At 39.7% G+C, this 15,261-nt stretch overlaps 1 protein-coding gene across 1 annotated transcript in view; it reads left to right on the forward strand.

Annotated features, from left to right (window-relative positions):
- The window catches only part of COL19A1 (collagen type XIX alpha 1 chain), a 447,290-nt gene that overhangs the window by 425,606 nt on the left and 6,423 nt on the right, over positions 1-15,261 (forward strand). The window contains exon 49 of the mRNA XM_055534763.1: positions 5,799-5,927. Coding sequence (XP_055390738.1) covers positions 5,799-5,927 — 129 coding nt within the window. The remainder of the gene's footprint in view (positions 1-5,798; positions 5,928-15,261) is intronic.

Consider the following 15,261-nt stretch of genomic DNA (forward strand, 5'->3'; position numbering starts at 1 on the left):
GATATTTTTGTTCATTAGGAGATAACTGTATATAATTTTGGTTTCCACATTTAAGAGATATATGGAAAGCCCCAGAATAGTAGAACCAAAAAGTGATTTACAGAACAGATTGCCAAGCCTATGAGTAAAAGTTACTTAACCTGAAGGCCAAGACATAACAATATTATCAAATTGATGACTGATTTCCCAAGGGAAATCACACAGTAACTAGTCTCTGTTTCCATAATGGAGTAACAAAAGAAAATAAGTTGAAGCTCTATCAAGAAAATGGGCAATTAAACATTTTTTTTAATTTTATTTTATTTTTAAACTTTACATAACTGTATTAGTTTTGCCAAATATCAAAATGAATCCGCCACAGGTATACATGTGGGCTTTAGGAGAAAAAGGTGAATCTCTCTTTGAAAATGTTTACAAATTCTATCTGTGAAATAGAAGGTAGACCATGGGTTAGATGATGTCTGAATGTCCCTTCCATCTCTGTCTGATGTACTTTATCACCACATTAATATTCATGTCTGCTTGATTTTAACGAGTCCTTTCTCCAAGGAAGGCCCGCCCCGGTCTCATCTGTTAGAATGACTGCCATGAGTGCTATGGGTTTGCCTTGGCAGATGGGCTCTGTGTGTCTGCTTTATGCAAGCTCCTATCCAGACTCTTTAGTTTCCTGCCTTATTAGAAATTGTAGCCAAAAACAGTTTATTGACCAAAGATCCATGAAAACAGAGGAAAAACAATTAGAATACAGGTCTTTATAATTTATTTACTGGCTCAGAAATGTATTATTTAAAATTATAGAGCATTAGAGTGTGGTTCAGAGGAAGTAATTACTCTTATGCTAAATGACTGTTCCTGAGTGTATCTTAAAGCTAGATAATTTACAGCTAGAAGGAATTATTTAAAAAAATATTGTTGCCCTGTAAATAAATTCTTCAGTACCATTTTTCTAGATTCCGTATATATGTATTAGAATACAACAGTGGAGAAGCAGACATAGAGAATATACTTATGGACATGGGGAAAGGGGAGGAGAGGGTGAGATGTATGGAAAGAGTCAACATAGAAACTTACACTACCATATGTAAAATAGATAGCTAACGTGAATTTGCTGTATGGCTCAGGAAACTCAAACAGGGGCTCAGTATCAACCTAGTAGGGTGGGATGGGAGGGAGAGGGGAGGGAGGTTCAAAAGGGAGGGGATATATGTATACCTATGGCTGATTCATGTTGAGGTTTGACAGAAAACAGCAAAAATTCTGTAAAGCAATTATCCTTCAATTAAAAAAATAATAAATTTAAAAAATACATCAGGATAGGGTGGGGATGGAGTTGGGAGGGGCGTTCGGGATGGGGGGGTGGGGACATATATACACCCATGGCTGATTCATGTCGACGTATGGCAAAAGCCACCACAATATTGTAAAGTAATTAGCCTCCAATTAAAATCAATTAATTTAAAAAAATTTTTAAAAACGGTTTTGCTGAAAATATTTAAAAGCACCAAAAACAAAGTACTTGCAAATTCAATTCATACGTTAAAGAGGAAAAAGTAGTGATAGGAATATTTTGTTTAGACACTGAAGGCATTCAAAGAGGTATGTCTCGAATTAAGAAAAATTGTACTGAAGTATATGTCTGTCTTTTAAGTGCAAAATAATAACTAATAAGCAAAGTTTCAAGCTGTAAACATTGAATTTCATATTTTTTAAAGTACTCAGTTTACAATTAATGTAAAGATATTCGATCTATATTCAATGGGATGATTTGCAAAACTATATATATATATTAATTGCAAATTTGTTTTATATACTGTTACTCAAACAGATGTATTCACATCAACCAAACATGCCCCAGATAGAAAGGTAATGAAAAGTGTTACTGGAAAGTCAGTGACTTAGTGTCACTTTTGGAGATGAGCTATCAGCCCTCATTGGTCTGATCATCACAGTCAGTAACTCTTCCCTGGAGATTCTGGTCCTGTGGACACTGTTCTGTTTCCATTCTGGCTTCTTCTTGATTTCAGAATGTTGAGTGTAGGGTAATTACTCTTTTGATAAGTATAGCTAATACTCCACGTTTGTTGGGGCTTTTTCTTTAATAATTCTATTTGAAAATAATTTTGCTTTATTTCCTAAACCGTGTATGGACCTACATTTTTCAAACAAAAGTTTTTATTGAAAGCCCATTGAAAAATAGGTTACTCTCAAGAGTAGCTTGCTCTTTATCAAAAATTTATAAAACAGACATATCTGTTTAAGTGAAAAGTATCTTTCAAGTTCAAATGAATCAACACTAAGTGAAAAGTCTGGAGAAAAGTCTGGAAAAGTCTAGAGAAAAGTCTGGAGGTACCTCTTTACAGGTCTCTATCATTTGGCCCTAGTTTTTCCCAGCTGGCAGCTATGGATTCTAATGTGTTACAGTCATTTTGTCCTTACTTGCAAAATTAACACGAATGTAATCAGTAAAACACTTTTCTAGAGTTTTTCACATGAAAGATTCATTTCTTAATACTTATTAGCTGTATCTTCAAAAAACTGTGGTTAGTTTCACAAATGAAATCATTTGAATTTGGTTTTTAAAGAAAATACGTGAAAAGAATATTGTTTCTTTTTGCCATAGCAAGGACATGCCCTCCTCCAGTCTTGTGTTTTAAATCTAGTTGTGTACATATTAGATTTGTTAAATATGAGCTTTGTAAGTGTGTTATCACTCAGTCACGTCTGACTCTGAGACACTATGGACTATAGCCTGGCAGGCTCCTCTGTCCATGGATTTCTGCTCGTAAGAATACTGGAGTGGGTAGCTGTTCCCTTCTCCAGGGGATCTTCCCAATGACATAGTGGTAAAATATTCAATATGCTTCTGAGGTGAAATTTAAACAATGGTCTATGTGATATTAATAACCAAGAATTCTCTAATAATAACTGTGACTTGATTATTAGAAAAATAATTATATGACAGATTTCTAGTCATAAAATAAAGCTTATCAGCAGATTAAAAACATGGATAATAGTTGTTACTGAAATGATCATCTCTCTCAAGCTGTCTCCATGATCCCACAACAAGAGCACTGAATACAGAAAATGTTAGGCCCTGTTTATGGAGAATGTTTAATTTAGTTAATAATATGACTTGTTTAGGAATTTTAGAGTGAAAATTCTTATTTATATTTTCAAATTTACCTTTTATGAAGTTCCTCATTTTTCAAATTGTTTAAATGTTAAGAGTTATTAACATCCCAATAGTCTACATTGTATAACCACTTTTTTGTTGACATTTAGCTTTTTATTTTATATTGGAGTATATAGTTGATCAGGAGAAGGCAATGGCACCCCACTCCAGTACTCTTGCCTGGAAAATCCTTTGGACAAAGGAGCCTGGTGGGCTGCAATCCATGGGTCGCTAAGAGTCAGACACGACTTCACTTTCACTTTTCACTTTCATGCATTGGAGAAGGACATGGCAACCCACTCCAGTGTTCTTGCCTGGAGAATCCCAGGGACGGGGGAGCCTGGTGGGCTGCCGTCTATGGGGTCGCACAGAGTCGGGCACGACTGAAGCGACTTAGCAGCAGCAGCAGCAGCAGTGTTTTGATGTGTGACTCCACCTGTGAGGATATTCTCGTGACCCGCCAGCCAAGCCCTCTGGAGGCAGCACTCGGGCACAGTCCTCACTGCCCTCCCTTGCCTCTCTGTTTAGGCCCCGATGGCAGGCAGCCTGGTGGATGAACGTAGGCAGCTGACAGTGCTATGTCCTTGAGAAGATTTAGGATGTATTCAGTGCATAGAGGTCACATCACTCAACACTGGCAAAAGACGTTTAAATGTTCTGAATAACTTGTCAGCTTCCTGCAATTTGTGTGTTCTCCTTTTCAGCATCTTCTTGAGGCTCACAGAAATGTACAGAGGCTTTTTGCTGTTTTCACTGTCTGCAGTTGACATTCCCTGGGCACGTGCTTCTCGGCACCAATGCTGTATTTGTTCCTTTGGCCAAATGAGATATCCTTCCTATTGAGACTTAGGCTGGATAATGGAACTAACTGGAAATCAAATCAGGAAAAAAAAAAAGAAGAATGAGGGTGTATCATAAGACATTTTATTTTAAAAGTATGCATTAGTTTTTGACAAAGTAAAATATTAGCCTAGCTTAGAAATTAAACCGGAGAAGGAGATGGCACCCCACTCCAGTACTCTTGCCTGGAAAATCCCATGGACGGAGGAGCCTGGTAGGCTGCAGTCCATGGGGTCACTAAGAGTCAGACATGACTGAGCGACTTCACTTTCACTTTTCACTTTCATGCATTGGAGAAGGAAATGGCGACCCACTCCAGTGTTCTTGCCTGGAGAATCCCAGGGACGGGGGAGCCTGGTGGGCTGCCGTCTATGGGGTCATGCAGAGTTAGACACGACTGAAGCAACTTAGCAGCAGCAGCAGCAGAAATTAAACAGTGCTATGAAATCACTACGATGGACATCCTTTCAATAAATAAACCTCTTTATCAGTAATGTGGCTGTCTGACCTGTGCACACTGCTGTATTTGTTCATTTGTGGCTGTGCTGGGTCTTGGTTGCTGCCCGTGGGCTCTCCCTAGTTGCGGAGAGCAGGGGCTACTCTTCCTGCAGTGCTCGGGCTTCTCATTGCTGTGGCTCCTCTTGTTGCCAAGCCCAGGCTCTAGGTTCATGGGTTTCAGTAGTTGCGACACAGGGGCTCGTTAGCTGCGGCTCGAGAGGCCTACAGCCCAGGTTCAGTAGTTGTGGCGCACAGGCTTAGTTGCTCCACAGCTTGTGAAATCTTCTCAGACCAGGGATTGAACCCCTGTCCCCTACATTGGCAGGTGGGCTCTTATCCACTGTGCCACCAGGGAAGTCCAATAATGCAGTTTTGTCCAATGCTATAAAGTGTCACCTACCACATGAGTTATCTATTGCTGCATAAGAAAGTTTCTCAAAACGTCAGTGGCTTAAAACAACAGTGGTTATCATCACGTATTTTTTCTGGGTCGGGGACTTCCAGAGTTGCTTAGTTGTGTGGTTCTGACTCAGTCTGTCATGAATTATGTTCAGAGTGCCAGCTGACGTCCCCTGAGGGCTTGGCTGGGGCAGGGAGAGCCACGTCCAGCCTCACTCATGTAGCTGTTGGCAGATGGCTTCAGTTCAGCCCTATGTAGGTCTGTTCGTGTCCTCAGGATATGGCAGCTGGCTTCCCTCAGAATGCGAAGCTAAGAGAGAACACAGCCAGGAAGTCACAAGCCTTTATGAATTAGTCTCGCAACTTGCGTTTTTCCTATTCATTACAAGTAAAAGGAAGCCCAGCCCACACTCCATAATAGAAGGATTAGGCTCCATCTAATTCCACTTGGAAGGGAGTGTCAAAGACCTTATCAGGATATTTTAAATCACCACAGGCACATTCACAGCATTGCTGGAAAGAGGCTTAAATTTATTATAACAATCATTTTTTTAATACAAACCTGAGTTCTCTCCACAAGTCATCACAGAGGTTAATCAGACTCTAGGATGTTGCCCACTAGGTTAGCGACATCTGTGAATCGCTGAAGGTCTTCAGAGCCTTTCATTGTCACAACTTATCTGTCTTCATGTTGAAGCAACCTTGTACAATTGATTGACTTGAACAATCAAAAAATCTCTTAGCAATCAGACCAGTTGGTAAACTAGATGTACGTGAATTGAAAACCAAGTCAATTTTTGTTGAATTTCATGAGAAACGAATTTGAAAACTTTTGACATAAAAAGTGTTTCTCTAACATGATGTTTTATTTTTCCTTTCATCAATGAAGAGAGGATGGCAGTGTTCCTATCCCAGCTCAAGCTCCCAGCAGCAATGCTGGCTGCTCAAGCTCATGGGAGGCCTGGGCCTCCAGGCAAGGATGGGTTACCTGGACCTCCAGGAGACCCTGGACCCCAAGGTAAGTCTTCAAGGACAATATTTGTTTACCGACTATTTCACTCTCAGTATTTATAACATGCTAATCACAGTTAAGTCATAAGTTATGTATATTAATATACAATTTTTGCTGTTTATTCACCAAGTCATATCCAACTCCTTTGCAGCCCCATTTCCTTCTCCAGAATACATATTAAAAACAAGTATTCATACATATAAAATATGTATATAGATTATATATAATATATTTGGTATATATTATATAAATTTGTATGTACTATACATTTAGTATAGGATATCTTGTTAATATTTGACATGCCAGAAATAGATTTTTAACTATTATTCATTCAAATTTAAAGTTGATCATCTGCTAATCTAAATGTATTTAATAATTTTCCTATGATAATAACAGCAATAATATGTGCTTATTTATCATTATTAACTCAGATGTCTACTCAAAATTTGCACAGTAACTAAGTTTCAGTTCAGTTCAATTCAGTTGCTCAGTCATGTCTGACTCTGAAACCCCATGGACTGCAGCACACCAGGCTTCCTTGTCCATCACCAACTCCCAGAGCTTATTCAAACTCATGTCCATTGAGTCAGTGATGCCATCCAACTATCTCATCCTCCGTTGTCCCCTTCTCCTCCTGCCGCCAATCTTTCCCAGAATCAGAGTCTTTTCAAATGAGTCATTTCTTCGCATCAGGTGGCCAAAGAATTGGAGTTTCAGCTTCAGCATAAGTCCTTCCAATGAACACCAGGACTGATCTCCTTTAGGATGGACTGGTTGCATTGCCTTGCTGTTCAAGGGACTCTCAAGAGTCTTCTCCAACACCACATTTCAAAAGCATCAATTCTTCTGTGCTCAGCTTTCTTTATATTCCAACTTTCACATCCATACATTACTACTAGAAAAACCATAGCCTTGACTAGATGGACCTTTGTTGACAAAGCAATGTCTCTGGTGTCTAGGTTGGTCATAACTTTCCTTCCAAGGATTAACCAACTTTTAATTTCATGGCTGCAGTCACCATCTTCAGTGATTTTGGAGCCCAAAAAAATAAAGTCAGCCACTGTTTCCATTGTTTCCCCATCTATTTGCCATGAAGTGATGGAACCAGATGCTATGATCTTAGTTTTCTCAATGTTGAGCTTTAAGCCAACTTTTTCACTCTCCTCTTTCACTTTCATCAAGAGGCTCTTTAGTTCTTCTTCACTTTCTGCCATAAGGGTGGTGTCCTCTGTATATCTGAGGTTATTGATATTTCTCCCAGAAATCTTGATTCCAGCTTGTGCTTCATCCAGTCTGGCTTTTCATATGATGTACTCTGCATATAAGTTAAATAAGCAGAGTGACAATATACAGCCTTGACGTACTCCTTTCCCAATTTGGAATGAGTCTGTTGTTCCATGTCTGGTTCTAACTGTTCCTTCTTGGCCTGCATAGATATTTCTCAGGAGGCAGGTAAGGTGGTCTGGTATTCCCATCTCTTTCAGAATTTTCCATAGTTTGTTGTTATCCACACAGTCAAAGGCTTTGGCCTAGTCAATAAAACAGTAGATGTTTTTCTGGAACTCTCTTGTGAAGTAGATGTTCTTCTGGAACTCTCTTGCTTTTTTCATGATCCAACAGATGTTGGCAATTTGATCTCTGGTTCCTCTGCCTTTTCTAAATTCAGCTTGAGCATCTGGAATTTCACAGTTCATGAACTGTTGAAGCCTGGCTTAGAGAATTTGGGGCATTACTTTGCTAGATGAGTGCAATTGTGTGGTAGTTTGAGCATTCTTTGGCATTGCCCAAAACTGACCTTTTCCAGTCCTGTGGCCACTGCTGAGTTTTCCAAATTTCCTGGCATATTGAGTGCAGCACTTTCACAGCATCGTCTTTCAGGATTTGAAATAGCTCAACTGGAATTCCATCACCTCCACTAGCTTTGTTTGTAGTGGTGCTTCCTAAGGCCCACTTGACTTTGCATTGCAGGATGTCTGATTCTAGGTGAGTGATCACACCATCGTGGTTATCTGAGTCATGAAGATCTTTTTTATATAGTTCCTCTGTGTATTCTTGCCACCTTTTCTTAATATCTTCTGCTTCTGGTAGGTCCATACCATTTCTGTCCTTTATTTTGCTCATCTTTGCATGAAATATTCCCTTGGTATCTCTGATTTTCTTGAAGAGATCTCTAGTCTTTCCCATTCTATTTTTTTCCTTTATTTCTTTGCATTGATCACTGAGGAAGGCTTTCTTATCTCTCCTTGTTATTCTTTGAAACTCTGCATTCAAATGGGTATATCATTCCTTTTCTCCTTGACTTTCACTTATCTTCTTTTCACAACTATTTGTAAGGCCTCCTCAGACAACCATTTTGCCTTTTTGCATTTCTTATTTTTGGGGATGGTCTTGATCACTGCCTACTGTACAATGTCATGAATCTCTGTCCATAGTGCTTCAGGCACTCTGTCTATCAGATCTAGTCCCTTGAATCTATTTGTCATTTCCACTGTATAATCGTAAGGGATTTGATTTAGGTCATACCTGTGTGGTCTAGTGGTTTTCCCTACTTTCTTCAATTTAAGTCTGAATTTCACAATAAGGAGTTCATGATCTGAGTTAGTCAGCTCCTGGTCTTGTTTATGCTGACTGTATAGAGCTTCTCCATCTTTGGCTGCAAAGAATATAATCAATCTGATTTCAGTACTGACCGTCTGGTGATGTCCATGTGTAGAGTCTTCTCTTGTGTTGTTGGAAGAAGGTGTTTCCTATGACCAGTGCGTTCTCTTGGCAAAACTCTTTTAACCTTTGACCTGCTTCGTTTTGTACTCCAAGGCCAAATTTGCCTGTTCCTCGAGGTATTTCTTGACTGCCTACTTTTGCATTCCAGAAATGCAGTCCAAAAAAAACTTTGCACTATAGGATTTGTTTTTAAGAAATATTTGCCTGTAGTCATGCTGTATTGATAATCCTGTCAAAAGACACCAGGAAACCTTATTATAGTAAAGAGAAGGGTTACTGGTCAATTCTTGGTGCCTCACCACAGCTGACAGGAACTGAAGGTTTTTTCTCTGGTAGATAAATAGATATGAAGTACTCAGAATATGCAGTTATGAGTGTAACTTCAAAGTTTTGCTCTGCTCAATTTAAAAGTTTTCTCAAAAAGGAAAAAAAATATGCATATAAAACTGTTACCCTCTGCATGATGAATGATTATAAAAACTACTGTTACCCTAGAGACCATGAAAGCTCAGAGACTTTCAGCTGATTAGTCCTCTTCTTGACACAGTGTGACTGAGTCTGAGGAAAAGCTGAAGTGAGAAACCCACACAGAAGAAACAGAAGGTGGGCCCGAGCGAGACACCAGGTGTTCTGCCCACACGCAAATTCTGTCTGATGATGGCTCTTCAGAAATTTCTAAAAGGGACATTTTTTTTTTCAGTGTTTTTCAGGAAAAAAAAAAAAAAAACATTTTCATTTGAAATGACATAGTTTGGTTTGAGACATGCACTATAGAATGAGACTTTTATTGTCTCATTATCTTTCAGTTCAGTTCAGTTCAGTCGCTCAGTCGTGTCCGACTCTTTGCGACCCCATGAATCACAGCACGCCAGGCCTCCCTGTCCATCACCAACTCCCGGAGTTCACCCAGACTCACGTCCATCGAGTCCGTGATGCCATCCAGCCATCTCATCCTCTGTCATCCCCTTCTCCTCCTGCTCCCAGTCCCTCCCAACATCAGAGTCTTTTCCAATGAGTCAACTCTTCGCATGAGGTGGCCAAAGTACTGGAGTTTCAGCTTTAGCATCATTCCTTCCAAAGAAATCCCAGGGCTGATCTCCTTCAGAATGGACTGGTTGGATCTCCTTGCAGTCCAAGGGACTCTCAAGAGTCTTCTCCAACACCACAGTTCAAAAGCATCAATTCTTTGGCGCTCAGCTTTCTTCACAGTCCAACTCTCACATGCATACATGACCACAGGAAAAACCATAGCCTTGACTAGACGAACCTTTGTTGGCAAAGTAATGTCTCTGCTTTTGAATATGCTATCTTTAGGGAAGGACAGAAATTTAAAGGGGTTTCATAGAATTTTCTTGGCTTACCAGAGAAGCTGGAGCATGTGGAGAGCAATGAGAAATGGACATGAGACTTCAAGCATGCCCCGCAGATATTATGGGGTGGTTCCAGGCCATTACCAGGAAGTAGACATCGCGGTGAATCAAGCCATGTGAAATTTCTGGTTTCTCAGTGCATATGAAAGTTGTGCTTGCACTATTCTGTAGTATGTTGGGGATACAATAGTATTATATCTAAAAAAAACAACATCTGTACTTTAATTAGCAGTTACGTCATTACTGAAATCTGCTAACCATCCTCTGAGCCTTTAGCTCTTCATAATCTTCCTACTGGTGGAGACTCTTGTGCCCATGTTGGTGGCTGCTGAGTGATCAGGGTCCTACCTCCTGTAGGACCCACTGTAGGTTGTTGAAGGTTGGGGTGGCTGTGGCAATTTCTTAAAATAAGCCAATGATGAACTTTGCTGCATCAACTGACGCTTCTTTTTGCAAACAATTTTTCTGTAACAGCAGTGCTGTTTGATAGCATTTTATCCACACTTGAAGTTAGAATCATTCCTCTCAAAATTCTGCTGCTATTTTATCAACTAAGTTTATGCAGCATTCTAAATCCTTTGTTGTCATTTCAGCAAGCTTCACGGCATCTTTCAGATCGGTTCAGTTCATTTCAGTCGCTCAGTCGTGTCTGACTCTTTGCGACCCCATTAATCGCAGCACGCCAGGCCTCCCGGTCCATCACCAACTCCCGGAGTTCACTCTAACTCAGGTTCATCAAGTCGGTGATGCCATCCAGCCATCTCATCTTCTGTCATCCTCTTCTCCTCCTGCCCCCAGTCCCTCCCAGCCTCAGAGTCTTTTCCAATGAGTCAACTCTTCTCATGAGGTGGCCAAAGTACTGGAGTTTCAGCTTTAGCATCATTCCTTCCAAAGAAATCCCAGGGCTGATCTCCTTCAAAATGGACTAGTTGGATTTCCTTGTAGTCCAAGGGACTCAAGAGTCTTCTCCAACACCACAATTCAAAAGCATCAATTCTTCGGTGCTCAGCTTTCTTCACAGTCCAACTCTCACATCCATACATGACTACTAGGAAAAGCATAGCCTTGACTAGACAGATCTTTTTTGACAAAGTAATGTCTCTGCTTTTCAATATGCTATCTAGGTTGGTCATAACCCTCCTTCCAAGGAGTAAGCGTCTTTTAATTTCATGGCTGCAATCACCATCTGCAGTGATTTTGGAGCCCCAAAAAATAAAGTCTGACACTGTTTCCACTGTTTCCCCATCTGTTTCCCATGAAATGATGGGACCAGATGCCATGATCTTCGTTTTCTGAATGTTGAGCTTTAAGCCAACTTTTTCACTCTCCTCTTTCACTTTCATCAAGAGGCTCTTTAGTTCCTCTTCACTCTCTGCCATAAAGGTGGTGTCATCTGCATATCTGGGGTTATTGATATTTCTCCCGGCAATCTTGATTCCAGCTTGTGCTTCTTCCAGCCCAGCGTTTCTCATGACGTACTCTGCACAGAAGTTAAATAAGCAGGGTGACAATTTACAGTCTTGATGTACTCCTTTTCCTATTTGGAAGCAGTCTCTTGTTCCATGTCCAGTTCTGTTGCTTCCTGACCTGCATATAGGTTTATCAAGAGGCAGGTCAGGTGGTCTGGTATTCCCATCTCTTTCAGAATTTTCCACAGTTTCTTGTGATCCACACAGTCAAAGGCTTTGGCATAGTCAATAAAGCAGAAATACATGTTTTTCTGGAACTCTCTTGCTTTTTCCATGATCCAGTGGATGTTGGCAATTTGATCTCTGGCTCCTCTGCCTTTTCTAAAACCAGCTTGAACATCTAAATCCTGTCTCAAGAAACCACTTTCTTTGCTCATCCATAAGAAGCAACCCTTCTTCCATTCAAGTTTCATCATGAAATTGCAGCAATTCAATCCCATCTTCAGGCTCCACTTCTAATTCTAGTTCTCTTACTGTTTCCACTACACCTATAGTTACTTCCTCCACTGAAGGCTTGACCACCTCCACATCATCCATGAGGGTTAAAATCAACTTCTTCCAAATTCCTGTTAATATTTATATTTTGACCTCTTTCTGTGAATCATGAATGTTCTTCTTTACATCTAGGATCGTCAATCTTTTCTGGAAGTTGTTCTATTTTCCCCCAGATCCATCAGATAAATCACTGTCTATGGCAGCTATTGCCTTACAGAATATATTTTCTAAAGAATGAGACTTGAAAGTCAAAATGACTCCTTGTTCCATGGGCTGCATGAAAATAACAGGAATCTTGTTGTATTTTCTGACAGGTCTCCTGGGTGACCAGGTACATTGTCAATGAGCAGTAATATTTTGGAATGAATCTTTTTTCTGAGCAATAGGTCTCAGCAGTGGGCTTACAATGTGCAGTAAACCATGTTGTAAACAGATGTGCTGTCATTGAGACTTTGTTGTCCCATTTATAGAGCCATAACAAATATAATAATCATGAAAAATTTGAAATACAACACCAATACTTTTTGACACAGAGTTGCTACAGACCTTCAATTTGTAAAAGATTCAGTATCTGCAAAGTGCAGTAAAACCAAATATGACTATTTTAGAAGTTCACAATCCAGTTTGAATGGGGAAGGTACTGCTTCTACCAAGATTCTGATGAAGAAACTTGTGGACCCTCTTTTAGCACCCTGATCCTCCTACAGAAAGAATAGAGGCCAGTGTGATTCTGAGTTGGGTCACCTCACTTGCATTTTTCCTAAATTCCTAAAAGAGGTAATTGTCGACACCTTTTTAAATTCAACGGCATTTCCAGAGAGTTTAGATTTTGACCTCCTGTGGGTTTCTGATCCTTGCCTTCCCATTGTGCACTGAGCGGAGCACTCCCTGGTGTGCTTCATTCCCACCTGGGTCCTCACTGTAGGACCTAATTTGTTCCTGCTGCCAGGAGTGAATAAGAAGTTACCACATTAGGATCAAAGAAGTCCTGGGAAGCATGATCCAGCTGACGTTCCATATACCTCAGGTCTCCTGAGGTCTTCTCTTATTTAAGAGAGGCAAATTTTTCCAGATCTTTCCTCTTGGAAGAGTTTTATAAGAAAGCACTTACTTATTTTTGTTTTTTGGTTTTAATTTTTTAATTTTATTAAAGAGTAGTTGACATACAATATTATATTTGTTTCAGGTGTACAGTATACTGATTCAATCTTTATATACATTATATATTAATCACCACAAGTCTAGTAACCACCTGTCACCATAAAAATTTATCACAATGTTATTGACCATATTTCCTATGCTATATATTATATTCCCATGAGTTATTTATTATATTCCTGGAAATTTGACTCTCTTAATCCCTTTCATCTATTTCCCCCAAACTCCCACTCACCTATCCTCTGGCAAACACCAATTTGACCCCTGTATCTGTGAGTCTGTTTCTGCATAGTTTTGTTTATTCATCTGTACTACATTGATTCTCCAAGCTAGAATCAAAATTCTCCAAGCTAGGCTTCAACAGTATGTGAACCGTGAAATTCCAGATGTTCAAGCTGGATTTAGAAAAGGCAGAGGGACCAGAGATCAAATTGCCAACATCCATTGGATCATAGAAAAAGCAGGAGAGTTCCAGAGAAACATCTACTTCTGCTTTATTGACTACACTAAAGCCTTTGACTATGTGGATCACAACAAACTGGAAAATTCTGAAAGAGATTGGAAGACCAGACCACCTGACCTGCCTCCTGAGAAATCTGTATGCAGGTCAAGAAGCAACAGTTAGAACTGGACATGAAACAATGGATTGGTTCCAAATTGGGAAAGGAATACATTAAGGCTATATATTGACACCCTGCTTATTTAACTTATATACAGAGTACATCATGTGAAATGCCAGGCTGGATGAAGCACAAGCTGGAATCAAGATTGCCGGGAGAAATATCAATAACCTCAGATATGCAGAGGACACCACCCTTATGGCAGAAAGTGAAGAAGAACTAAAGAGCCTCTTGATGAAAGTGAAAGAGGAGAGTAAAAAGTTGGCTTAAAACTTAACATTCAGAAAACTAAGATCATAGCATCTGGTCCCATCACTTCATGGCAAATAGATGGGGAAGCAATAGAAACAGTGAGAGACTTTATTTTGGGGGGCTCCAGAATCTCTGCAGATGGTGACTGCAGTCATAAAATTAAAACATGCTTGCTCCTTGAATGAAAAGCTGTGACCAGCCTAGACAGCATATTACAAAGCAGAGACATTACTTTGCCTACAAAGGTCCTTCTAGTCAAAGCTATGGTTTTTCCAGTGATCATGTATGGATGTGAGTTGGACCATAAAGAAAACTGAGTGCCGAAGAATTAATGCTTTTGAACTGTGGTGTTGGAGAAAACTCTTGAGAGTCCCTTGGACTGCAAGGAGATTCAACCAGTCCATCCTAAAGGAAATCAGTCCTGAATATTCATTGAAAGGACTGATGCTGAAGCTGAAGCTCCAATACTTTGGCCACCTGATACAAAGAGCTGACTCATTGGAAAAGACCCTGATGCTGGGAAAGATTGAAGGCAGGAAGAAAAAGGGATGACAGAGGGTGAGATTGTTGGATAGCATCACTGACTCAATGAACATCAGTTTGAGCAAGCTCCAGGAGTTGGTGATGGACAGGGAAGCCTGGCGTGCTGCAGTCCATGGGGTCGCAAAGAGTCAGACACGACTGAGCGACTAAACAGAACAGAACAGATGACATTGATTGATTTGTGGATATTGAACTATCCTTGTATCCCTGGAATAAATCCCACTCAATCATGATGTATGAGCCTTTTAATATTTTGTTACATTCAGTTCACTAATATTTTGTTGCAGTTTTCACATCTATGTTTTTTGGGGAATATTGGTCTGTAATTTTCTTTCCTTGTGGCTTCCTTGTCTCATTCTGGTACCAGAGTAATGCCTCATAGAATGAGTTTAGAAGTGTTTCTTCCTCTTCAGTTTTTTGGAATAGTTTGAGAAGGAAAATTGTTAACTCTTCATAAAATGTTTTGTAGAATTCACCTGTGTCGTCCTGAACTTTGTGGCAGTTTTTTTTTTTAATTACTGATTCAATTTCATTAATAGTGATTGGCCTATTCAAGTAACATTTCTTCTTGATTCAGTCTTGAAAGAGTGTGTTTCTAGGAATTTATCCATTTCTTCTATCAACTGATATTTTTATGGGTGTTTCCTTGTACTTAAGTAGTTTTTTTCTTCCTTACTACTTTTGAGATTCTTTAACTCTAGACCTTTAATCT

This window comes from Bubalus kerabau, chromosome 9 (assembly GCF_029407905.1).
Source record: "Bubalus kerabau isolate K-KA32 ecotype Philippines breed swamp buffalo chromosome 9, PCC_UOA_SB_1v2, whole genome shotgun sequence".
NCBI classification, from domain to species: Eukaryota; Metazoa; Chordata; class Mammalia; order Artiodactyla; family Bovidae; genus Bubalus; species Bubalus kerabau.